Source organism: Catharus ustulatus, chromosome 5 (assembly GCF_009819885.2).
Source record: "Catharus ustulatus isolate bCatUst1 chromosome 5, bCatUst1.pri.v2, whole genome shotgun sequence".
Lineage (NCBI taxonomy): Eukaryota > Metazoa > Chordata > Aves > Passeriformes > Turdidae > Catharus > Catharus ustulatus.
In genome coordinates, this window is record NC_046225.1 from 63351674 (window position 1) to 63378610 (window position 26937).

The 26937-nt window shown below is 40.1% G+C and overlaps 2 protein-coding genes across 8 annotated transcripts in view; one reads left to right on the plus strand and one right to left on the minus strand.

Moving 5' to 3' along the window:
- Window positions 1–20781, minus strand: part of EVC2 (EvC ciliary complex subunit 2) — a 68071-nt gene extending 47290 nt beyond the window's left edge. For 3 of the 6 annotated variants that reach the window (XM_033059466.1, XM_033059467.1, XM_033059465.1), the window contains exons 1-7: window positions 20653–20781; window positions 17837–17891; window positions 10458–10618; window positions 9008–9073; window positions 5027–5213; window positions 3266–3375; window positions 2132–2194 (exon numbers count right to left, since the gene is read on the minus strand). In XM_033059466.1, coding sequence (XP_032915357.1) covers window positions 2132–2194; window positions 3266–3375; window positions 5027–5213; window positions 9008–9073; window positions 10458–10618; window positions 17837–17891; window positions 20653–20781 — 771 coding nt within the window. Of the gene's footprint in view, window positions 1–2131; window positions 2195–3265; window positions 3376–5026; window positions 5214–9007; window positions 9074–10457; window positions 10619–17836; window positions 17892–20250; window positions 20451–20652 lie in introns of those variants that run through there. The other 3 variants (XM_033059468.2, XM_033059470.2, XM_033059471.2) reach the window with 3 other exon arrangements.
- Window positions 20782–20980: 199 nt separating this feature from the next.
- Window positions 20981–26937, plus strand: part of EVC (EvC ciliary complex subunit 1) — a 50276-nt gene continuing 44319 nt past the window's right edge. For both annotated transcript variants that reach the window (XM_033059473.2, XM_033059472.2), the window contains exons 1-3: window positions 20981–21152; window positions 24099–24209; window positions 26616–26699. In XM_033059473.2, the coding sequence (XP_032915364.1) occupies window positions 20982–21152; window positions 24099–24209; window positions 26616–26699 (366 nt within the window). In that variant the 5' untranslated portion in view covers window position 20981. The remainder of the gene's footprint in view (window positions 21153–24098; window positions 24210–26615; window positions 26700–26937) is intronic.

Sequence of the window (26937 nt, forward strand, 5' to 3'; positions counted from 1 at the left end):
TTTTTTAATAAATAAATCTAACATGGAGAGCATTTATGACAGCTGACAATATGAATGAAATAAAATACATCACACCTTCTCCAATGAATCCTAATTTCCTTGCACAAACTGGTTTCGTTCCAAAACATCTTATGCTTGGCCACAGTGCAAAGTCAAATATTATGCATGTGAAACATGATGTGTTAAATAATTTCTACACTTTATTTTTCAAAAATTTACAGTATTTTCCACACATCTTTACCACACATTTGAGTTACAAAGTCTGTTAATTTACTAAATTCAAATACAGCTGAGCTAATTTCACAGATTGCAGAAATTTTCATGGTCAGTTGAGACCAATGTAGCTTACAGTCTTGGCTTAAGACATCAGCAACTGCTGCAAATCAATTCACACCAAACTTTACAAAAAACATTCATTAAGTTATTTTTCTAACCCAGTCAGCTACTTCATGGTTTACACCTCTAAGAGTTTCCAAAAAATAGATTTATGGCAAGTCCATTTGTAATTCTTAGCTACAGAAGTGTCCAATCCTTTTAAGTATTACTAGATTGTTATCCAGAGACAATGAGTTCTCTAGCCTATGTATAGTTTTACTTCATGTCCTGTTTAATTATGGCTTTCATTTTAACAGAACTTGATCTTCAGTTATAAGAAAGCCATGTCCAGGCATGTATCTATTACAATAATAAAAGCTGAGAAGGCAGAGATCCCCAGCAGAAGAGAACACTGGAACAAGAGGCCCCTGTGCCCAATCTCCAAACAGATTACAGTAATTTCACGACCATAAGGCGCACCGGACTATAAGGCGCACCCACCGGGAGTCGGCAAAATTCACAACTTTGTAGATCACGTAAGACGCACGGGACTATAGGGCGCACTTTTTTTTTGCAGCGAGGATCCACCCCCAGCTCCCCCAACGCGGTTGCTGGCTGAGGCCCCACCTCAACCCGGCAGCCATTGGCCCCCGGGCCTGCTTGGACCTGACAGGGGCAGTGCCACGGGCCCCCAGGCCCGCCTTCTCCCAACAGCCATTGGCCCCCGGGCCCGCCTCTACCCGGCTGCCCTGGCCCTGCCGTCTCCCCCCATGGCTCACGGCTCACACTTCCGGGGTGGCAAATGTCGCAACTTTGTCCATCATATAAGGCGCACCGGACTATAAGGCGCACTTCCGGGTCCAGGGGAAAATTTTAGTCAAAAGGGTGCGCCTTATAGTCATGAAATTACTGTACTTATTCTAAAGGCAAAGAGACACTCATGGGACAGGTTCATGGAAAGAATGAGTGGTCTAGTCCTCAGGACCTATTCAGGCAAGTCCTATCCACATGCACAACCATGGCAAAAATGTTCTGTGGTGAAACAAACTGCTTCTGCCTGAGCACAAAGTACTCTTGTGAACTTAGCCACAGCCTCTTTAAAAACAACCCCTTGCAACAGCAGCCTGTCAAGTTAATAAGAGGCTGGGGGAGAAAAACAAGTTTGGTGAAGAGATTACTCTAGCAATCAAACTGATGGATGAAGTAGAGTTTTTTAATAAAAAATTATCTAGAAGAACAATACTGCTGCAATCAAAGTAATTTTGAAGGTTTATTTGGCCTGTTAAAAACTACTTTTCAGAATTACTTCAGAATCCAAGAACAGAAAGCCATATTGGAAGAATGACTAGTTAAAAAATGAAAAGAAGCATAAACTATGTCACTCTTTCTGCAGCTTTATTTCTCAGGCTTGAGGACCAGCACCACACAGAAACCTTCCCTCAATAGGTGGAGAATAACTTTACCCTTTTGAAAAAACAAAAAACTTTCTCATGGTGGTTCGGCACAGCAGCAGGTGAGCATATTCCTCATCACAGTTTCCTGTGCCTGAATGATTCTTCAAATGAAAGAACACGGCAAGGAGCATACTGGTGTTTTTAGATTTTCTATATTGCTGGTTTAAGACAAAAAAAGACCCCTTACATTGAGTCCTGTTTTCTTTTTGAAATCCGAGAAGGCAGAACTTGTGTATGCTTACTAGCCAATAGCTGAGTGACGAGACAAGTACACAAGCACATCCTTAGCTCCTAGGATTTACTTTAGATTGTCCAAAAGTATAAGCAGGAGACTCAATGTAATACCAAATCATAGAATTTACCTTGGTCTTTTCTTCTTCCGTTATGGTAAATGATGCTGTCAATGATACGAGATGTGTTTTATTCTGAGAGAGATACAAAAAATTACCTGTATTAAAAAAAGCAGAATCCACTGGCAAACAGCCTAGAGTCTCTAGAAAAGCCTCTCCTTAAAATACTAGCTATACTTCTCATTAAGCTTAAAGCTGAAATAAACCTGATAGGAAAATGCAGCGTACTTAGAGGTAACACTAAAAGACATGGGAGCAGCTGCTCTGTGGGATACACAGCCCACAACCCAATTCACAAAGTATTACATTTCTCTTTGCCTATAAAATCTGGGTTGATTGAGAATGCACAGAACAGGAGTCACAGTCAGTACATAAATCTCTACTTCTACCATGCCCTGTGTTTTTAAGTTTTTCTCTCCACCACTCTAGTACCACTCCCACACGCATGGAACATTTTTTCATCCAAAAACCAAGGAGAAAGGCAATTGAAACAAAAATACATCTGCAGGTTATAATTATATGTAATTATGAAAACCACAGAAAAACCATCAAGCCATATTTAAGAACTGAAAAATTTTACTTTGGCAGACACCACTTGTCCTGTCTCCTGCTCAAAGCCAGGTTAATTCCAGCATTAAACCACTTGTTTCAGAGCCAGATGAAACAGAGTTCTCAAAAACCAGCCAGGATGGAGATTTCTTAGTTTCTCCGAAAAATCTTTCAGACACAGAAAGTTCTTTCACCAAAAGGTTTCTTTCTTACAAGCAATGACATTCCCTTTGCTGCAACTTGTTTTTCAGTTAAAAGAAATTATTTTATTATAAAAATATGGCAAAACTTTCAATCTCTCCTAGACTTCAGGAATACACATGTAAGCATGTGGGACACTTATTTCCAGGACAGACCAATAAACTGGAGAGAAATATGAAAAGTACAAAGACAACACACAAAAATACTTTACTTAAGGAGGTCTATGACTTTTTAAGCTATGAAGAATAATTAATGCATTTATAAATTCATGGTAAACAGCCTAAGAGTTTCATCTCCTCACATGATGGCCTCATTGTTTAGGCAGGCAAGAACCACCTCGGAGACTGTTTTTTTACAAAAACTGTGAAAAGCAGAATAAAATTGTGACTAAAGTACCTGTGATGAACTCCTGAAAGTTAGCTTCGCAGGCAGTGTCAAGACCCTGCCATGCCACATTTCTTCTGCATCAAGAAGTGCAGAGTAGTTGATTGTAAAGTATTCTCCACCTATTAAAACAGGGATATGCATAGATTTGCTGTGTTCCATGAAAATTTCCCAAAGATCCCTGGGGAAGGTCTGGGACATCACTGGAGCTTTTCCTTTTTGACACAGCAGATGCCACACATCCAGAGTAGACAGTTCATGGCCACTTGAGCTCAGCAACATCCTTCATATCCTGCTGCCTCTAAGAATTCAAGCAAATTCAGCCCAGGATCTGGAAACTGCATTAAATGATGCCCTGACCTACCCAAAAGCATTATCTTTTGATGCCATGATACCCTACATGAGACTATTTAAAAATATTTTTTATTATAAAATTGACTTGCCTACATTTTAATCACTAACATGAAGATACTCCCTTGCTGAAACCAAAGAGAAATATGAGAGATTTCAGGTGAATTTTGATTCACAATGCAGTGAAGTATGGAAAAATTATTATGGCCAACATTGAGCATGACAGTACATAGGCCAGTGTAGACAGAGCCTTTCTGTCCAGCCCTAGTGGCAAGGTATGGGTTGACTTCAGGATTAATATAGAAATGACCAAATCTCAAACTATGCAGAAATCAGGTTTTCTGGATTTTCTTTCACTTCAGTATTTTTCACACTGATTTGTCTGCAAAAGCAAGCTTCAACTCCAGATTCAGTAATTATAAATAGATTATGTAGCACCTCCAACTTGGTTTACTAGATCAGATATGCAAGCCATTTTTCTACTCCTTTTCAGGGATAATTGTTTCCAGGAAATCTCTGTGGACAGCAAGCAACTCCTTGATATTTTCAAAAAAAGCAGTCCTGCAATCAGTACCACTGCTTACACTGCTGTTACCAGAAATGGAGTTTGGCTATCCAATTACAATCAGATAACAACCCCAAGTCTACTTATTTCCCATTTCTATGTGTAAATCTTTCACTATAAAATTATCATAACCAGAGATACTTTGATCATAAATAGGAATCAGTGAACACTTCTGAAGCTCATGGAGAAATACCGTGCCTCCCAAAAGCAAGCTGCTAATTTTTGACATGCTTGTGACTAGGAAAAAGGAGATGAAGAAATCAAGAAAGATAAATTTAATGTGTGTGCACTGATTGAACTGCTACCACTTAGAAAAGGAACAAACTGACTTCACAACTGGAAGAGGTTTATTTCTCTATTACTTGCTTTGACTTTATAATTTGTTCAGTTTGGAGAGAACAGACACTGAGAAGTGCTGCCTTATTTCTGATGAACCATCTTCCCTGTTTGCAAGGTCTTTTGTAATTCCTGTGTACCTCAATACCTGCCACACTTGGCTAAAGATGGCTCAAAATATAATTAAAATGCCTTTTGCTGAAGTTTTTAAAAATACCCAAAATTAACAAATACAATTATGAAAAACTCTTTAATTTTTGATGGCAACTTTTACAAAGCACAGGAGGCTCAGTTCTGTGCCAGGAAGACTGGAAGCAGTTCAAAGGTGGGAGTCAAAACAGTTAACTGTGAGCTGACAGAATTGGACACTACAGGTTAAAACCTTTCACAGACTTTTTTCAACTGTATTAACTGCTAATCAAATAATTTACACCACTATAATTAAATAAATAAATACTGTGATTTTAACAGATGCACTTTGACATGTATTATCAGGGGTATTTTACTGCAGATTTTGTTACCTTGCAAAATACTTTTCTTGTAAATCTGTATGCCATCTGTGGTCTTATTCCCACTGGTTTTTTGAACATGTAGACCAGTAATGTTGTCCAGGAGGATAAGATCTGTGATGTTTTTTGAGAGCAATGTGTTGGTGTTATTAATCACAAGTGTAATGTATGCAGTTTGAGGGTCATGTTCAACATCCACCTGAAAACAGAAATATTAGTATTAATAGTGTAAAGCAGCTGTATGTGCATCTTAATAGCAAAATTCAGAGCCCTGATTACAAATAAAACTTCATTATATTTGTAAACTTATTTTCTGAAGGTATTCTGACTGATCTGCAATGAAACTACATTCAGTTTGATCTCACACTCCCAGTGAGATTTTAATCTTTGGTACGTCAAGTTGTTGCTTGAAGACAGTGGCAGAAAGCCAGAAGGTAGAAACCCAGCTCATACAGGACCAGAAACATAATCAAATTCTGAATATCCCTGTGATATTGCAAAACTGGATCATAACTTCATAAACTGAGTTTGGAAAATTCTTAAATTTGTACCTTTGTATCACAAGGATGTTTCTTTTGCAAGCTGCCTCACTGCAAAGTAACTCTCCCCAAGCAGTTTTAGTCTCTATTTTTCTTTCTTTCATAGCAACCCCATTCTCTGAAGGATGCCGGCTGTCTCAACTTGCCCTTCCCACATTAGGGCAGGTGGAGCCACCAGTCAACTTGGTTCATGGCTTTGCTTCCAATTAGCAGTGAAGGTCAGACACTAATCACCAATCTCTAGTAACATGCACTCATGTGATTTTATTTATTATTCCATTAAGCCCTTAAGTCTTATTGAGCAATTTACTCTATAAATGAAATTACTCTGAGCACAGAGCTGCTTACTGACCTCTCACCTTCCTCTGTAACTCCTATTAAACCAGAATTGTCTAAATCTTTATAGGATCCATAATAATATGGTGATCTATAGTGCATTCATGATGATTTATGAGGTTTCAAATAATGACACTAAATTAATAGTCCTTTAACTGCCAGACTTATGATTCAGGCTGAACCTTTCTCTTTTTAGATCTTCCTGTTAAGGAAATGTCTATACTGTATCTGGACACCAGCAAATATAAAATAATAAAACAGCCCCCATGGAAAATGAGTTCTAAAAATATGGATTGTTATAGACTTCAGAAATCACACCAGGGTATGGTATGGTAGCCACAAGGTTCAATACATGTAGCTATGCTCTCACTGTGCACTGATCTCTGCAGTTCATACTAATTTAGCATAGAACCAGATCACAGTTTTAGAACTACATTAATCAAAGAGAAGGAACAGCTTAATGAAATTATTACAGCTTAGTCCACATTTCTCTATTTAAGTGACAAAATTCCCAACTATTTATTGTATAAATAATAATAGCTGCAAACAATGTATAAAAATGTAGGTATTAATGCATGTATAAAAATAGGCTTAGTTATATTTCTGAGGAAATCATCACCAATTTCATATACTTGTATATCATGAGTTATACCTCAACTTCTGAAAGTTAAAATCATCAAGTATTAAAAATGTGTTATATTCTGGTCAAATTTTCTCTCTCTTGCTTTCTGAACTGGCATGAGGCAGTCATGATGCCTTTCAACATTTCATGTGCCATCACAAAGGCTAGATACTTGCTTTAAAAAGCAAAACCAAAATGAAACAGGAAAAAAAGTCTCAAAACCACATTTCTCATTAATATTAAATCCATTTTTATTAAATCCATTCCTTATTTTTGACTGGCAATCAGACTTAAACTGAATTGCAAAGGGGTTGAAAGAATTCGGATTTTTTTTTGCCCCTGAAATCAGCAGATGAGAATCAAGCAACAGGTATGTTGTGACTGCTCCTAGAAAGAACTCCTCTATACAGTGCTGCCACTGTGATCAGTGACCACTGCTTACCTTGTTTAAGCTGCTCCTCTAATCTACCTGAAGATGTTTTATCTTGCTTTTGGAGCAGATGGTTAGGCTGCCAGGCATCTACAGGAATCAAACCCAATGCCAGCCACTGATGATGCCTAAGCACCTGAATAATAATTTTCCCTCTGCTGCTGAAGTGCCCCATGTGTATCATCACTCCCTGCAAGTGACCTCACTTCAGGTACCTGGGAGAGTGGCACAAAAGAATCACCATGGACATGACAGGAGAAAAGAGAGGAGGAAGGAATTGCCATGGAAATTGAAAGGAATGGAGGACTCTTGCTAGGAATAAGTTAGAACTAGAAACAGGAAAGGAGGGAGAAAAAAAAGATTATAGAATCATTGATAATCTCCAATGCATGAATGCTTAGGAGATTAAGAAACAAGACAGGTACAAGTGTTAGAAAACAAGCAATTAAATGTAAAGATTTATTTCAGTTCTGCTAAGGATTATTGTCACTGTGACGTACTATTACAGAAAAGTTCATGTCATGCTATGGACTTAAGCTCTTAAAGAAACACATTTCTGGAAGGAAGGAAGTCAGTAGGTGCTGGAAGCACTGGTAAAATTTAAACACCTCAGTTTTAATAAGGCTATTTCTACACTAAGATGTTGGAAAAATCCTGACTCCCAAGAAACAAACATATAACATCTCCATGGTCTGAGGACTGACTCCTTGCAGGAGGAAAATCTGCAAAATTCAGCATGAAAGCCTTTGTTCACTCGAAATAGGACTGAAGCAGAAGACAAGGTAAACCAAGGAAAATTAAATGTGAACTGCATTTGCAGGTAGAAGACAATCATATATAATTGTATAGTTTTCAGTAATTTGCAACTAACAGCACTACAAAAGCATTTTCTGATAAAGCCAGCATCTACAACAGATTACCTTTAATCTCCTACAGCAGTTATTTTGCAGCTTTTAATGAGCCTATGTGAGACTGGGCTGTAAACAGCAGAAAAAATAACACGGGACTGTTTCAAACTTCGTTTCTGAGAGGCTCTGGATAAAAATTGATAATCCACAGGCAGAAAAGCAGAAGATTCTGTGCAACTATTTATGTCTGAAATGCTCACTATTCAGCCTCATTAATTATGATATGCTGCCATTTCAATAACGACATTAGAGGTGATTAGTGCCATGAGATGTGATGCACATTCATTCACAGCTGATCTGGTGAGGTTTTAACATCACCTCTTCTGTACTGGTTACTGAATCCTCTACCCTTATAGGCACCATTTCAGCGGCTGAATTCAGATTGGGCCCAAAGTTGAACGTGCTCTCTCTCCAGGAGACATCTAAGATGAACTGACTGTGATTATAAAAATTCATACCTGCTTCATCCAGTGCAAAGAAAGGGAAAACAAAATATAAAATAAAGAAAAAAGTAACAGTCTAGTAAAAATGAAATGGGAAGTTAAAACATGTCTTACAATAGGGAGGTGTTTGTTCCTCATAAGCATTTACACAAGTCAAATGAAACCTTTTTTCATTAAATACTGTGCTGTATCTGAGTCCTACTGAATATGCAGACTATGACACAATGGCTTTTCTACGGTTGTGTGTTAGGATGCCCAAACACACAATGGGCAACACAGGGGTCAGTGCTTCATCCTTCAAAGGAAGTCCACACCTGACCCAAGTAGAGCACCCATGGCTGGGCCAGTGGAATATCTCAGAAGGTTTATCTCATTGTAATATTTGTCTCTATCTCTACCTAGCCTCTTGGCTGATTACTCTGGAGTTCATTGGGATTTGCCATTTGTAGTTTTAGAAATTCAGAGTCAAGTTTTTACTTCAACCACAATCCAAAATGCCCTGAAGCCTGAGAGAATTCACCAACTTCTGTTTTGAATCAACATTGCCAAACAGTGCCTCTCAGACAGTGGGACCATCGCAACATCAAAATGCACATACTCCCAAAAACTCAGCATGGGCACAATAAGGTTCCCACTTTTTAAAGGTCATTTGGTCACTAATATCAAATTAACAAGAAAAAACTTACAATAATAACTTAACAACAAGAAAACTTACCATACCACATTTTTGAAGGGTTATTCCAAATTCAGAAGATACTGACATATTGGATGCATCTTCAGGCTATGGAGGAAGGGGAAAAATTTACATAGCATATGAAAACATAATCCACAAACTTCAGCAACAAGTTTAGGATTTTTATTATTCCAACAGTTAAATTTTTTTTCTAGTCCAAATGTGAAAAAACTACAGTAATTTCACAATTATAAGCTGCACCATTTTGACTAAAATTTTGGTCTGAACCCAAAGTGCGGCTTATAATCCGGTGCGGTTTATATATGGACAAAGAACGAAAAGTTTCTGTTTTAGTTTGGAGGACAGGTGTCTGCTGAGAAAGGCAGGAGCTTCTCTTTGAAACGGAGAATGTAATTTCAGGCAAAGATATGGGAATTAGGAATAACAGCTCTTTGCTAGGGAAATTAAAATTGAAATACAATACTACAAAGAAACAAACTCCAAACCCTGACAAAGTCAGAGTACAGCCTGACACCCAGTCAGGCAGGGTGTTGGTAGCAGTCCCATTAAATGGTGGCTGCATCCTCCTGCAGTGACAGATGTGATTCAGTTGGAGCAGTGCTCCTGTACAAGGTGCATTTTCCCTCTAAAGGTCCAATGGTGATGCGAAGAAATCCGGTTTTCCTCTGGAGTCTACTGGAGAAAGGGGCTCCCTTAGTGTCCCAAAACCTCTGTTTTTATCTTGGTAAGAAATGTTGGGCTCTTCCCCCTGGCTGGAGCAACTTCCAATGGGATGAAGTAATTTGATCAGTCACACAGTGGGACTCAATGGGCCATTAGCAGAAAATGATTCCCTGGAGGAAGGATGGGTTGTGAAAAGATAAAGAACAATGCCCTGCCTGGTTTCAATGGGTGGCCCATTAGCAGAATATCTGCCCACAGAGATAAGGATCACTGCCCCCACCCTCAACAGATGGTGATAGAATAGATACCTTTTATCACACGCTGTACTGTAATGTGTGGCTTATAATCAGGTGCGGCTTATGTATGGACAAAGAACTAAAAGTTTCTGAAACCCAGAAGTGCGGCTTATACTCAGTGCGGCTTACAATCGTGAAATTACTGTACTTATTTCCACAAGTAAGTATTAGAATCTTAATTTATATATTTATCTTTTGACTATCAGAATTCTCAAAAAAACCCCACACTACGCACAAAGTTCATCAGACTACACAGACTATACTATACAGATTCTTTTCATCACTGAGTGTCTAGCAGAATTTACACAGCAATCACACAGCTGTACCTGTCACAGTAATTCTCTGGAAGTCCCAAAACGAGTTGGTGCTGTTGAAGTGATGTCAAATGAACACAATCATCTGAGACAAAACTAGAAATGCATTAACTGGATAGTAAATTCCCAACATCCAGTTTTTACAGAACTGCTACAATCCTTACAAATACTGGCAGTGGCAAACCATCTCTTACTGACCAGAAGGTGGCTGATGTCAGAGTCTCGCTTGAACAACACCTTCTTCGTCCATGAGGGTATCAAGGCAAACAGCGAATGGCTCCACTGGCTGTCCGAGGCTGCAGAGGTCAGGAGCTGGTGAGGGACTTTGCTTGCCTGAATAACCACAGGTAAGGGCACAGCTGAAAATCAAGGCAATATTCAGCATTAGAGCTAAGGCTGGGTCCTGCATGACAGCCACTTGGTGCAGAGTCCAGCCAGGGACGGAGTTCATGGCACCAGTGGTCAGTGTGCGCACACAGACAGATACTCTCCCTCAAGGCACTCAAAATCATGACAGGCAACAGACACTGAGGCCAGCCAGGAAACAGAGATGGGATTTGTCCTACAAAACCCAGTAGGAGTCAGAACAAAACTGCTTCCTCCCTAAGGAACTCCCATAATACCCACAGAAAACTTCTTGCCATTTAAATATAAAGCATTTAATGCATTAATTAAAAGGTTTAAGCTGTAAGTCAACTGTTAATATTTTCAACACAAAGAAACTTTCAGCAAAGCATAAAGAATTCAAACAATCCATAATTTGAGGGGCATCAGTGCTAAAGGTGTTCTGCTTCAAAAATAGTCTTCCAACTAAGCACTGACCTTGTCAATACAAACTGAAACACCTTTCAGTTGAGGATGAATCTCAGTTACATTTCAGCTGAAGTGCCATCAAATCAAATGCTCATAAATTTAGTAATAAGCAATATAAATGCTAGCTTACACTCTTAAATTTTTATGAAAGATTAGTCAGTAATATTACACCAAGTAACAGCCATAGCTTTGAAATCATATCACTTTAATGGATGAAAGGAAAAGCACCTATGACATTAATAAAAGAAGCTTACACTAAAAATAAATTATTTAATATGTTAAATTGCCAAAAGGTAAAGTTGCTGAAGTAAGAGAAAAATGTCATGAAAAATTAAAATGATAGCTAGTTGTTTATGTTCAAATAAGTTACTTTTTTCATTTTTCACCTAATGTTATTTTCATTTGTTACTTATTTTTAAATCAATTTTCAGCAATATATATTAATATGAACAAAAACTCCCATTAAAAAGGCAAGTAATTTTGTGAAATGACTTTTCTATTAAAAAGGCTATAATATATTAATAAAATATGAAAAGCTGAAGACACTAAAATCTTATTAACATGAGAAGTAGTTTTTTTGAAAAGCCACTGCTTTGTAAAAAGAACAATATAGGGAAATACAATCAGCTGCAAATAGAAAAGCATGAACAGAGCATTCAGAACTGGGTCCTTAAAAGGAGCCTTAAAGCATTAATGCAGACAAATTACTGAAAATAATTCTGTTAACATAATGGATGAGACACAATCCTGTTGCTTCCAAAACCCAGGTGGACACGCACTTGGGGAGCTTCCCTGTTTTCAAATGTTTATTCGGAAGGAAGTAGTTTATACTCAATTGTGCATAGGGCCAGGGAAAGCTGGTGTCTATATTTTATGACCAGTTTTAATTCACTTCTCTAAGTTTTACTTAGATATTTAAACCACTGTTAAACAATGTGACAGACTTGGACTAATTTAGGGACTGTAAAAACATGGCAAACACGGTGAGAACAGGAGCATGTATAATTACAGCAACTGTCCACATATCTTTGGGGTTGGAATTTCTTCAAGACAGTCATGCATGGCTTATTTCTATTTCAATACTAAGCAATTGTCCAAATCACTCATCACTCAGAATGAAACCAGTGCTGAATTTTCAGTGCAGTACGAACCTGCTAAATACTCACCTAGCCATGGCACTCCCCAGCAGATCCAAATATACTGTATATCACCTCCAATGGCTCTAAACCTGTTTCTGACTACTGAATCAAGCCTCTTTAAAATTTTGTATAAATATATTCTTACAATGAAAAAGATCAATTTTATATATGCTGCGTCTCTCATAAATTAATGCAATTGTCACCCCATTCCTATGAAGGTGGGGTAACAATTCTCCTTTTTGTTTTCTTGCCTGACTACAGGAAATGCACTTTCCTTTACAGTAAACAGAAACCCTGAATGAGCCTCTTTGTAGGGCTTTGTAAGAGTCTGAAGTCAAAAAGACAAAATGCATGAACTCTACTGAGCAACTACTACCTTTAGAGTGCTTCTAGTTTAGCAGATCGTTTCCTTCTGAATTTTGGATGAGGGCGGTCAGCCAACAAGTGTGTAATTGCTTCATAGAGTATCTTTCAATCTTGTGTCCTGTGTAGTGTAACATCTCCATGAGCACACCCAACTGCTCTTTACATGAGACAGCAAAGCCTGACACTCCCCTCTAGGGAGTATCAAGTCCACAGTAACCAATTTAATTAACTGATCATGTTCCCTGACTTTGAATGAATCTCTGGATTAATAGTTACACAGATGAGCCTGTTTTCAAGCAGCGCTCTATCATCACTTACAATCCCAAGATAATGTGCCCAACTCCCAGCAGAAGTCTCCAGGCATGTTATTTGGCTGCTACATCATAAGTAGTTGAGGTGGTTGAACTTTACGTTAAGCAGCTTCAACGCTGATGATGATGACAAGGACGTTTCTGCAAATCTACTCGTATCTTCCCAGTACTCAGTGGAAGGTTTTGCTTAAGGATTCAACCAATATGAAGCATGTCCACACAGCCTTTCTCCAGAATTCTTCTCATCCTTCCTACTAATTTTTAACAATATAGGCTGTTCCATAATACCCTGGATCCACTGCCAGTAAAGCTGAACTCTTCTGTAGCATTCCTGTTTCTAGTACTGACTGTCAGTTAAGTAAAATAACTTTTTTCTGATCCACACACATTTAACAGTTGGAACAGCTAATCCACAAGAACTTAACTACTTTCCCACATAACTTGCTGCATACTCAAGTTAAACCAATATAATTGTATTTATCATTCACCTGCTGTCTCTTTTCAGGTAAGTTCCTGTTGTAGACGTAGGATTGTAGATGCCTGCTGGATGCTTGAAAAGCTGGACTTTAAATATCTGAGAAAGGATGGTAATACATAATACATTCTGTCACTTTCACAGAAATTCCAGATTTCTGTTCTGAAATTATTTTTATTTTTAACAAATAGATTCATCTGACCTTGGAAAATACTAACACTCGACTGCTGAAATCTTTCACTGAGAAGCATAGAGTTTTCTTTTGGAGGCTGCTCAGAAGGGCAATTTGTTTCCATGGTACCATCAACAGTGCCCCTTCACAGACGAATCCCCGTTCTGATAGTGATTCTGAGGTGTCCTTGTTTCTTAGACTCTTCCTACAGCTTCCTTGCCGATTTCCTGGCTGTTTTCAGAAAAGCCATTATCAGGCTGCACAGTCATCATTTTCATTGGTTTCTAAATGGCAACAATTCCCACTCCTTTTCAAAATAAATTCTCTGCAATACAGGGGAACACTTTCAGCTTTCAACACAGCCCAAGCAGCCCCCTCCCAGCTGGGCTTGCCAGGCTGCCACCAGGCATTCCAGGACTACAGTGCCTCAGGCCAAAACACTTCCCAGTAAGCAAACTAGCAGAGCATGGGGCTTAATCTGGGGCTTTCCTGTAAACATCTCCAAAGATATCAAATCAAACAGTTCATCAAAGACAGTAATTTCACTTTCTTTTGAAATGTGAGACAATATCACAATCTTTAAGAAAAAATTTTTTTAGTTTTTCTTTTAATTAAAAATTCCCCTCTTTCAAAAAGTATTATCAAGCTGTTAAATATTTTATCTTACTTTTAATAAGCACATTAGCAAAATGTTTTCTCATTATTTAATTCTACATAAACCCAATATAAACAGGTATGCCAAGACCCTGTCTTAATCTGCATATTCCTAGCTAATTACCAGTGCTGGTAGGTAGATTTTGCATAGAATTTCAAAATGAAAACACAAAAATATATAATAATGTAGCTGAAACAGCTGGAATATTGGTGTAACATTTTACCTCTCAAGTTTCTGTAGTATTCACTCAGCCCCCCACATGTGCATTCCAACACCATACAAAATGACAAATGCACAGTTGATCAGAGCAGTCTCTGCTACTTAATGTTCAATTCTCTTTGCTGTTCTCCCTAGGTAGCTACCTGCCACTCCATCTTTGTACACTATTGCTTTGGGTGGTGACATATTGCTCTTCTGGGCTTCCAGCTGCCACACTCAAGGCACAGGCAATATGCTTAGGAAGGAGAGCACCCCACTGCCAGCCCACACTTGCTGCTCAAGGAGTGCAAATACTGAGGATCTGACCTGGTACAAAAGGCATCTGCTGTGTAAAGGATGTGGTGGCAGTGGGTCTGTGTTCATACAGACTGGGGGTAAAAGGACGGGTATTCTAACAAAAGAAATTGTCAGCTGTTCATGGTCAGCATACTGTCCTTTGCTTTGAAATTAGTTCTGTGTAAGGACATGGCACAGCACAAGCCTTGACCACCAGACTCAAGGGGCTGAGTCCTGAACTTGTCAGTGGCATCGACAGCCCACCATTAGAACAGCACACACAACATCACAACAGAAGTTAAGGCTACTCTTGGCTACAGCAATTAAATAGGATAAGAGAAAATTAAAATAGTCTTATGATAGGTTTACATCAAAAACTCCAGTATGTCCTTAAGGTTCCCATACCTTTACAGCCCATTCTAAGCAGTAGAATGTCAGATTATACTAGGAAGGCAAAGACACTGATAAGTTTGTAAAATTTCAAGTTTAGAATTAAAAATGAGAGAAAATAAGCAATTTAACTAAGATATTAATTCTAATTTATGGGTCTCAAGGGCTGAATACTTCAACTCAGATTCCAGAGTCTCACTTGCTTACCCACCACAAATTTACCAGCAAAGCTTTGAACAATCTTGCTTTATTTCAGTAGGGAAGAAAGGAGTTAAATATAGTCGCTTGCTATGTTGTTGTTGTTGTTGCTGTTGCTCTAAATTACTCCCTGTCTTGAAAACCATCCAGGATACAAGATCCAATTTGAAGTCTTTTCAATTACACACAACAATGAACAGGCAAAGGTAGCAATTTACGGTATTCAGTTTTGAATGTTGCCATTAGCTTTTCTTGTTACAATGTCAAAGAAACTATGGGCATCAACAAGAAAAAACAAATCTACTTTCCAGGTCTGTTTTGACTAGATCAGAGCAGACTCAAATGTAACTCTCAACAATCCACTCTGTTCCCCAGTCACAGGAATATTCTGGGGTTGTCTTTTCTCATCTTATGCAGAAACAACTCGAAAAAGCTTCCAACAGAAACACTGAGATCAGTGTGCTGTCACAAACCATTTCACACTTCAGCACACTGCCAGTCTCAATGACAAAGGTTTTATGCAGAAGGTCCCATCTCTCTGCTTTCATCAAGCACATCTTCAGTAAAAACTAAAGAATCTAGTACTCTTATTAGGTAAATCACTAAAACCTTATAAACATAAACATAAACACAAAAATATGTTAAAAATTGATGTTCACTAGAATCAGACAGTTTTCTGTGATAAAATTAAGCTATAATTCAGTCCTTGTAGCACTCATTTAACACATATATTTACCTACTAACAAAATACCAGAATTTCACAGAATTGAAATAATTGAGTTTGGAAATGACCCCTAAGATTAAGTCCACTTGCAAACTTAGCACTGAAGTTCACCACTAAACCATGTCTCAAAGCGCACATCTTTTAAATACCTCCAAGATGGCATGGCGACTCAACCATCTCCCTGGGCAGCCTTTTCCTTCCCATGAAGACATTTTTCCTAATATCCAAACGAAATCTCCTTTGGCACAACCTGAGACCATTTTGTCTCAACCTGAGAGAAGAGGCTGACCCCCACTTCCCCACAATCTCCTTTCAGGTAGTATGGAAAGTCTAAGGTCCCCCCGCAAGGGTCTTCTTCAGGTTAATCAATCCCAGCTTCCTCAGTTGCTCCTCATAAGACTCATTCTCCAGACCCTTGACCAGCTTTGTTACCTTCCTCTGGACATAGTCCAGCATCTCAATGTCTTTCTTGTTGTGAGGGGCTGACTGAAGACAAGATTTGAGATGTAGCCCCCCCAGAATCCAGTTCAAAGGGACACCACTTCCCTTGTCCTGCTGGCCGCACTATTTTAACCAGTAACAAAATGATATTGCATGTCAAAATCCTCAACTTTTTTTTAGGGTCAGAAGGTTTTTCTTAAGTATAAAAACCACACTAATTTCCTCTCTCAGTGGATGGTACATGAATAATTTGCAACCCATCACAAAGCAAGATGCACACAGCAAAGATGACATTGAATAAATACTGGAAAAAAAAATAAGCTCAGCAAATCTGAATTACTTGCTTTCATATTTAAATTAATAAACCCATTTGTGAATTAGCCATGGCACAGGGCAAAGAAATTAGAGGTATCTCACTTGATGACTGCTTCAAAGCATGTAATTTCTTGGCAAATGCATGTCATAAAATCATCTCTTGGGGAACCATAGTGATGGAGAGGTTTATTTAACACTGTGTTGCCCTGTTAATTTGCTATATGAGGATGCCCTAACCTTTCAGGATATACTCATCTCCACCACACTCCAGTGAAGTACAACACTATTTATAACAAGTGTATAGAAATTAAAGACCAGAGACTCAGAGATACAGAGTGATTTTTTCAAATTTACACAAAGAGCCTGTGGCAGTCAGCCCTCAGATGCAGCTACTCCAAGCTTGAAGTGACTCAGCTCTAAGTTCTGGGGTACCTTGTTTCCATCAGATTACACAACTACCACTGGAGATGTTCAATGTATCAGAGATCACTGACAAGAATACTTGATATCTGCTGTGAAGAGTACCAGCATCCCAGAAGTACCTCTAGATCCACTATATCTGTCAATCATTAATCGACTACATCTAACAGTCTTTAACAACCAGTCTTTGGTCCAGAACAAACTGTATGAGGCATTGCAGTTCCAGAGACCTATAAAAATAGCTTCAAGAACAGGTATTGCAACACTTCTGGTGAATGCACAGAGGTTAAGCTAGCTTCTGAAAATTAACATTTTGATCAGCTTTAAGTAATCTGGGCTTTTCACAAACTTGGGAACTCTGGACATCAGAGGGTGCTGCCCTACAGCATTATGTTTAATACTGAAAAATGGCTTCTCCTGAAAAGGATTCAGAGTAGGGTATGAACTGAGGCATTCTCACAGGGGCTTCATTCTAGATGAGCTGTTTAGGGAACCTAGAACACCCTTGTTAATAATTTCTGTGCAAATACTCCCCTGTAGCTCAAGACTGATGGGGAAGCAGGCTACTAGGGCACAGTTCCAGGCCCCTGCTCACCTTCACACCCATATCCTGTGAGTGCTGGGACTCCCACAATGCTGAAAAGAGAGGAAACAGATGCATACCTGCCATTCCTAGCCATCCCATCTCTTTCTGAAGCCACAGATCATCTTCAAAAACCTGGAAGAGAGTAATTATAAAAAATAACTCTTTTCATAAATCTCTATTGTTGAACTTTCACACTAAATTTATGCTTCACAATTACACAGAACTCTATCCCAGAAAGACTCAAGTTTCTCCCAAATTAACTACCAGAAGAGACATAACATGGCTCTAGAGGTCTCCCACAGCTTGTTAAGCAGTATGAGACTGCTGCCCAGCATGGGTATGCACACTTGGGGCTTAAATGGTACTCAAACTTCATACTACTAGGATGAGTCCCTGCACAGAGTGGAGTTGTGTTGGTTATCAGTTCGCTTTCATTAAATAATCTTTCTTTGACATTTTTATAGACATATTTGAGGATGCAGGAAAATCCAATCACTAGGAGGCAGCAGGCATGTGTCCATATTAGATGATCAAGTCCACTGATATTACATTCATTTTTCCTCCAGAGAACTACACAGAGCCTTTCAAAGGGCCCACATGCCGAAACTGCAGTTTGCAAGGCAAGTTGTGACAGCCTCCTGTCTACTTGTGCCCGAACCACAGAGACTGCTACAGAAATCACAGTTCAAAACATTAGCAGAAGAAACCTGTGTTTTTAAGGAGTTTTATTGCCCAGCGTTTTGATCAAGATGTCATATGAACAAATTCTCATTTATCAAAAATTCTTCCTTGCTGGAGCTAAGAAGTTAGGAATGTGGGCTGCTTAACAGGGATCTAACTCTGCCTGGTGACGTCAGCCACACTTGCTGTTTCTGTTTGCTACCAAGCACTGTATGGGAGTACTGTTAAGTACTGACTTATGTCAACACCACTGTTACAGTACAGCATGTTAGGGGCAATTTTCTTCTTTGCCTGCTCAGGGAAGCCATCACTGATTATTGCTAGATCTTTGGCTACCCTTACATGAAAATATTTCTCACTTCAGACAGGGCACTTTCTCTCAATATAACAGAAAATGCAAGATACCTCACAAATTCAGATGTACCAGAAGCCCTGGGGTTTAAGAAACCTGTGGAAAACATGTCTATACAGGATTGGAAATAATTCTTTGAAAGAAGGGACTCAGAAACAAACATCAGCATGTACATGCAGCAAACTGAGCAGCTCTGGGACACAGCTCTGGGAGACCCCAGGCACTGAGCTCTTCACTAGAGGCTATTTCCAAATACCTTGCTGTACAGCTTTCTGGTCTTCTGGCCAGAATTCTTACACACAAGCTGAGGCACGGTAAAGTTCTTTAATGTAATTATTAATTTATTTTCATTGGTTAAACAATCTGTATGACCATGAATTTTGAGCAATCAAGCACCTCAAGAACACAGAAAGAACAGGAAACTACAGCAGCAAGCTGAAACAAAAAATTGTCTCGTGAATAAATCAGATTATTATTATTATTACTATTATGCACAAAATCAGTGCCTTCTGAGCTGGAGGGAACCTCACAGATAATTATGTCTTGCTCTTGAATGAATGGCCCATAAGGGGATGAAAACTACTGTTTGTGTCACCCTCCATACATGCATATGGATATGCAGCAACAGAAGTCGCGTTAAAAGGGTATCAATCCCTGCCAGGCATTTCTAGAGCAGTGCAGGGCCCTATCTGCATCAAGGAAATGTATACCAGCCCACTAAATTGATGTAATACAAACCACCAATATAGTCTTTTATGTTAAAGGCAATCATGTTTATAAATATAAATCCCAAATATTACTGTTATGCATTAAACCAGCATTTACACGAATTTCAGTGTTAGATGCCAATACCTGCACTGTGAGCTTGCAACAAAAGTAGACCATCATTTAAGCATGTATAAAGACTGAACATGCTATAAAGATTTAAATGCTATAAATGTGGTTTTCTAGCTAATGAGTTTTATTTCCTGCTTTCTAGGAAATCAGCACACAACTGGCTCCCGATTTCCACAGGCTCCAGGTTTTTTATTCCTGTGTGGTTTTACAACAGCTGATGCACAACACCTATGGTGTTTGTATGTCCATGTGTGTCAGCTACAGAAGACATAACGACACTCCTTGCTTTTCTTTCTGCCACATCTGACATTTAGTTCTCAGTGGAAAATATAGCCTGAGTATTCAGCAGGTGTCTTCCACTGGTGCATCCACAATACCAAGGGACATCACAAGGGGCTCCACATTAGCAAGCAGTTCCAATTCCATGGACCTGCACTCACACCACACTTCAAAAGTAATTAATTTAATACAGTAACATTGTCAGGAAACTTTTTCCCATTGTCAGGAACTTTTTTTCACCAAGAAGGTGAAACTTCTTGTGTTTTACTTTATGGCCATTGCTCCTTGTCTTGTCCCCGGCTACCACTGAAAAGATTCTGGGACCATCGTCTTGACGCCCACCTTTGAGAAATTTATATGTATCAATGAGATCGCCTCTCAGTCTTCTCTTCTATAGCGCAAACAGGCCCAGCTCCCGCAGTCTCTCCTCGTAAGAGAGATGCTCCACACCCCTCATCGCTTTTGTAATCCTCTGCTGGCCCTCTTCAGTGGCTCCTTATCTTTTTGGTACTGAGGACCCTGTCCAGAACCTGCTGGCTGCCTCCCCACGCCGACGCCTGGCAGCTTTCGGGCCCTTGCCCCGTCCCGGTGCCTGGGGAGCGGCCGCCGCTCAGCCGGGCCCCGCTCCCGAGCACAGCCCGGCACGGGGGCTGCACTTCACACGGGGCCTGCTCCGAGCCGCCATCGGCCTGAGCCGCGCCGAGGGGCCGCTCACCACCCGCACACCGCGGGCACAGCGCTTACCCCAGCCGCCGTCCGACCGCAGGGCTGCCGGGGCGGGCCCCGGCCGGTGGCCGCTGCGAGGGGCTGAGCGGGCGCGGAGGGGCCGCCGGGGAGCAGCGCCAGCAGCAGCCCGGCCAGCGGCCACCGCATGGCGGCAGGCGGACCCTCCGCGGGACCGCGCCGTGGAGATTTTCCACACGTTGTCCCGAATCAGGCCTGGCTTCAGCCGCCACATCCATCCGCCATCGGTCTCCTCCCACCGCGGCGAGGGCGAGGGGCGGAGGGCCCCCGAACAGCGGGACCTCCCCTCATGCCCTGCCCTCTCCTCGCCGCGGGCCGGGCCCCGTGCGATGGCGGCGGTGGAGGAATGCCTGCGGGCCGTGGGACTGCAGTTCTGGGCGGACTCGCTCCAAGCGCTGCCTGCCCTGCTGGTCCCCGCCGTGCTGCTGGGGCTGCTGCTGGGCGCCGGCACCGCCGCCCTGCTCTGCCGCTGCGCGCTCGGGCCGCGCCGGGGCGGAGAGGTACGCGGGGCCGGCGGGGAGGGAGCCGCGGGCCGGCCCGGGCGAGCAGCTCGGGGGAGCGCGAGTGGGTTGCCGAGGTTGGAAGGGCGGAGGGCCCGGGAGGTGCCGCCTGCGGGCTTTGCCCGCTGCGCGGGACAGCCTGGGGTGCGCCCGGGGCGAGCGGCGCGGCGGGGCGCGATCCGCAGCGGGGGTAGGTGAGGAGCCCCCGAATTCCTGCCACGTCTCTGCTGGAAAGGATTTCACTACTTCTTTTAAACAGTTGTGCAAGAAACGGACTAGCTCTAAAAGTGTTTGCGTGCTCTGAGTGTTTCCCCCTGGCCTGTATCTCTGACATAGGTGACCTGCAAGTTCCTTCTCGCAACCACCGCTTCGTGTACGAGGCAGTGTTGCTTTGGGAGCAAGGCAAGACGGACCCGGTTTGCAAAAGCTTTGTGAGATAATTGAAAATAAACAATAATTGCCACCCTAAACCAGTAATCTTACTTCCAGAGTATTTAAAAACTTTTCCAAAGTTCATGGTAGAACACGGCACAGAGTATTAGTACTAAACCCACAGGAATAACTTCGCACTGAGGCTATGCACATGGATACCTAAAGAAATAAAGGAGCCTGAGCACTGCTGATGATGATGCCGAACTAACACGGTTTTCTAAAGTGTGTGATTTTGTTAATAACATACACGCTGTTCTCTTTTAAGTACTGTGGTTCGTATCTCTGTATTTCATTATATTTGTTTGGACTTGAAGATTGCAGAGGCAGCATGCACCCATCTGCCAGGCAGATATATTTTCTGAGAATTGTTAGGGATTTATGCTGTATTCTCCCATGGCACTTAGACCCAGGTCATGCTGGACTGACTGGATGTAGCAGTGCTTGGTGTTGGCACGGCTGGGGGACTTGGAGCCCTGCAGAGAGTTCTGCCAGCCTGCAAGTGGGGGTCTGATCTACCATGGTTTTTCACCACACCTTTTTTTGGGCTGTAACAGCCCTGCTGCATGCATTTGGCTGCTGGTGTTGATCATCATTAAACATGACATAGGAGACAAATTCTCTAGTTCCCAACTGCTTTTAAGTTGGAGGATTAAAGCTGTTTGAAACCAGACTTTAGCCTAGTTATGGAGACGCTTCAAATGCTGGATCAATATATCCTGTGCAAGTACAAGCCTTTCTGATTCAATTGCTCATTTTCCTTGCCTTAATGGGTGTATTTTTATTGTACTGCCACTACCAACTCAAATGTAGCCATGTACAATTTTATCCTTCATGTCATAAATGTCAATAGGGAATAGAAGCTGTCAGTTCTCCCTGGTTTGGATCTTCAGATGCATTTAGATGTTTAAATGCCATGAAAATCAATGCTGCTGCTCTAAAAGGGTTATTTGTTTTGAAAGAAAAATAAACTGCTTGCTGGTGCATACAGAGCACACTGCAGGGTAGGAAGGTTGTATCCTCATAGGTGTGAGTCTGATTTCCCCAGCTGAACAGGGCAACCTTAGGCTGTTCCTTCTTCCCACTATCTCCCCCACCAAAGCTATGGAGCAAGTACGTGCTGAAGTGCATCTGTTGCAGCCTTCTGTATCCAAACTAAAAGCAGGGATAGCTTTCCTGAGTGTGATGTTCCATCCCAAGCAGCTAAATTATCCTGAGCCTGGTAGCAGGGCAGGTACCTGAAATCTGAAGCAGCTTTAAACACCACAGTAAGCCAACACATTTGTCACTCAACCCCAATTAATCACTGTTTTATAGCTCTCAGCCTGAAGCTGTTGCGCTCGGCTGCCTCGAGGATGCATGTCCCTTATTTGTTGCTTTGTACATAGGATAGACTGGGATAGTTTTAAGAAGAAATCTTTACCATGGTAACAAATAAATTGTAAGATTGCTGAGGGAGATTTGTAGATGCTCTTTTCTCATAACTAGATTTTTAGGAGCCAGCATCTGCACTTCAGCACATTGAAGAAGCTAACCTGAGAATATAATCTGAATTATTGCACCATCTAAGATCCAGAGAGGTGATAGAGGCACATCATTAGGGATTAAATGTGTTCCACACTTGGGCTGTTCTCTCTGTTCTGGGAAAATGGACTGCTTCACCTGTGGCCAAATAACTTAAGGTGAACCTTTCCATAAGACAGTGATGTGTAGTGGCTGCAGCTGTATTATTAGACTACATCAAAAAGTAGTCAGTGGATTGGAAGCCTGAAAAATAATTTAAAAAGTAGTCCATGTAGTGTGGCTGCCATCTTTTTCTTCACTAAAAAAAAAAAATAATCCTTCCAGTGCTGTGTTTGGAGGGAGGCACATTTCTGTTGTTTTCTCTGTAGTGTGTAGGAAAGATCATGTGTAGCAGGAGGTTTCATTTCCACACAGTATCTATGTCCTTACCAGTGGCTTTTTGTGCTTGTGAAGTGAGGCCAATAATATGGTCTGCTTTTGGGGAAGGAAGGTGGTGAACATTTTCTGGTAGTTACTTCTCCCTGACAGGAACTTCCAAACACATAAAACTTCATTTAGGAAGTTTATCTCATGGCCGGGAAGCAAAAACACTTGGCATTGTCTTTGGTGCTGGTAATTACAGACAATTTTAGTCAACTTGTTGTAATTGAGATGTTTGAGCTCAGCCCATGAGGTTGTGACTCTATAGTCTGTAGTATGACATTTTGAGGGCCAATGGATTGATTTGACATGTTCACAGCCTCTTAAAACTCTTTAGATTAAATTCTACTTCTGAAATGACAAATTTGAAAAATTAATTAATTTTAATTATTCCTTTCTGAATATCTAAAACTTTAATTCATTTTCAGATTGCATTTTTCCAAAATTTTCAACTAATACTGGAATAATTTTTGTGATGGGGACAGTAATGTATCCAGGCTGCTATGGAAGATATTTCCAGTTAATCTGCATGATCTCAAATGCTACATTTTATGTTTTCTCTTGGAATTTCAGAAAAATGATTCTCAAAGACTTCTGGAAAGCTTCAGCTCTGACGAAAAAGAGCACACGCTCATGGAAAGTAAAGCAGAACCCTGTGCATCAAAAGAGGAAATTGTGCTAGAGGTAAAGCTCTGCTCTTGTAGGTGGATGTCCATTTTGCTGCATGTAGCAGTGAGCATGTTCAGAGCCTGCTCCACATTGTCTTAATTTTAGTGGGTTTGGAGAGAGGCTTTACTAAGTGTTCTGAAGAAGTGTAAGATGGAGAGTGGGAGATGATTGCTGCTTATGAATGCAACCATTTCGAGCACTTATTCCCCTTAGGAATTCCGTTTTTCCTGGGGCACTCCTTGGATATTTTAATCAAGATCCTGAATTATTTTATGACAGAGTCTTCTTTGCTTTCATCTCTATGTCCTCCTTAGTTTCAAAACATTGATGGGATAAATTAACACTATTAATATAAGAAAAAGTTTGTAAGTACTGAAAGACCACCGTGAGCTGGGATTCAAAGACAATTAAAGAATTTTTGAAAAAAGTAGAAATATAAACTTAACAACCCACTCTCAATGAAAACATAAAGTAATTTGAGTAACTTCCTTTTTTAACAATCCTAAAATAACTGGAGAATAAGTCCTACTGTGTAACCATTAGATCCCTGTCTTTCACCCAAAGCTGATTTGACTGCTCTTGCTGAAGCTAAAGATTGTGATTTAAACTGCTCATTTAAAAATGTGTAGTTCAGCTGACTCATTCACTCTATTATACATAAATTGAATACATGCATAAAATGCCAGTCAAAACCAGCCAGTCTTGTGCTTTGCTTGTAACAAGAACTGATTTCACGATTTCAAGAAAATGTTATTGTTAACCTTTAAACTATAGGTTTAAATTCTGACAAGTAATGAATCTTCATTTCAGCTTTGTGATCAGGAGTCGTGACAAAACATGCTGGTCATTTTACTTGAGTTAAAGTAGAGTATAACAAATGAGCATGGATTAGGTTATTTTTGTAGTGTAAACGTTGTGAGATGTAAACATCTTTAAAAAAAAAGATGTAAACATCTTTATGCTTATTACCAATGTTTTTGAAATGGGATTGCAAACTTCTAAAGGTGATCATTCACAACTAAATCCATTTCCATAACATGACTCATTTATAAGACTTTAAAAAGTAACCTTGTTACTTGAGGGGACTTTCTCCCACCTATTTGTCTAAGTACTGAAGTTATATGTAATTTTTTTTCTATTAATTTGTTCCAATTTCCAGAGACTTTTGCTGTTACTAGTATCAAATTGACATTTTATGAAGAAGCATAGATGGAAAATGCTTTTAGTTAGAACACTTCAGAAAAACAGATATTGTCATTCTGAGATATTCCACATTGCAATAATGCCATAATTATTGTATTTATAATAATTGTATGTTATTTATGCTTGCTGAAAAGCAGGATGTATTAGTTCTAGCATGCTGCAATACAGCTTTCCAGCCTTGCACTGGCTGCTCTGCTTCCAGCCGTTGCAGAGCAGTAGCTCTGTCCACTCCTGTCACTGATGAGACACTGCAGTGCTCAGACTGCTCACTATGGGCAAGTGTTCTATACTTCATCGCTAACCAAAAATTGGAAATAAATGAAATGGAGATGAAAAAGTGCAATGGTAGAGGTCTAGTGAAGTACATAGTTTGCTCTTCTCTTTCCATTTCTATTTTTTTAGACTGTATTAGTGCTTTTATATTTCCTAGAAGAAGCTGTATGAAAAACCCAGTGTTTTGACAAATCAGAGTCTTTCCTTTCGTATGACAAAACCAAAAGAGAGTAAATAGGAAATCCTAGTGCTTGGATTTACACATTTTACATGCTATTTATAGCCAAACTTTTATTAAGCCATACCTAACCTCTCAAAACAGATGGTGATTCCATTTTTCCAGTCTCTAGAAAAAGGCAGTAGCAGAAAGTCAGATTATGTGATACAGAAAGTTGTGTGAAAAGAATTCAGTATCTATTAAAAGTTCTTCGGAAGAACATTGTTATTTTCTCTAGGTTTTGGGCAAGGATTGTATTATTAAAGTTCTTCCTGGGACAAAATGATGACTGGGTTTGCTTAATCTATTGTTTCTTTGTTTAAGTTGAAAGACAGAATTTATAGCCATGATGACATCTATGAAGCACATTATAATTTAGCAGTTTTTATTATCAGTCTCATTTGTAAAATCTTTAATTGTTGCTAAGGATATGGAGGTGGGTGACAAGACACAAAATGAAAATGCCTTGCAAATACCAGATACTACGTATTTTCTCCTGGAGAATTAAAAATATTTTGTAGCAGTGGTAATGACAAGAGTTCCCTTTTCAAGTTTTCCTACTTGGAATGAGCCTTATCGGAAGACTTCTTACATCAAAGCAGAGCCAATCAATAGTTACCAATAGGAACATTTCAGTTGGGTAACAAAAAGGAGCACACAATACTTACAGTGAATAATTGCCAGATCTGCTGGTGTTCCCAAATGGTTTTCTGTTCTTTTCCATACAGGCAAATGAGTCTCCTCTGAACAGTAACATCGCAGCATTTGCATTAAAGGCAAAAGTGATCTATCCCATCAACCAGAAATTTAGGGTAAGGTTTTCAATTCTACTTGTAAAAATTAATGACTATCATTCTGTATCAGAGTAAATTGCAGAAGTAATTTCTCAAGTAATGGAGAAAAATTTACTGCCAATCTGCATAATAGGGATCTTCCTTTTTATAATAGTCTATTGACCCAGGGCTTATTCTGTAAGGTGTCAGCTGGTCTCAGCTCCCCCTGAAATCTGCAGTACTTAACATGGTGGCCAGTCAATTTTCACTGTATTTG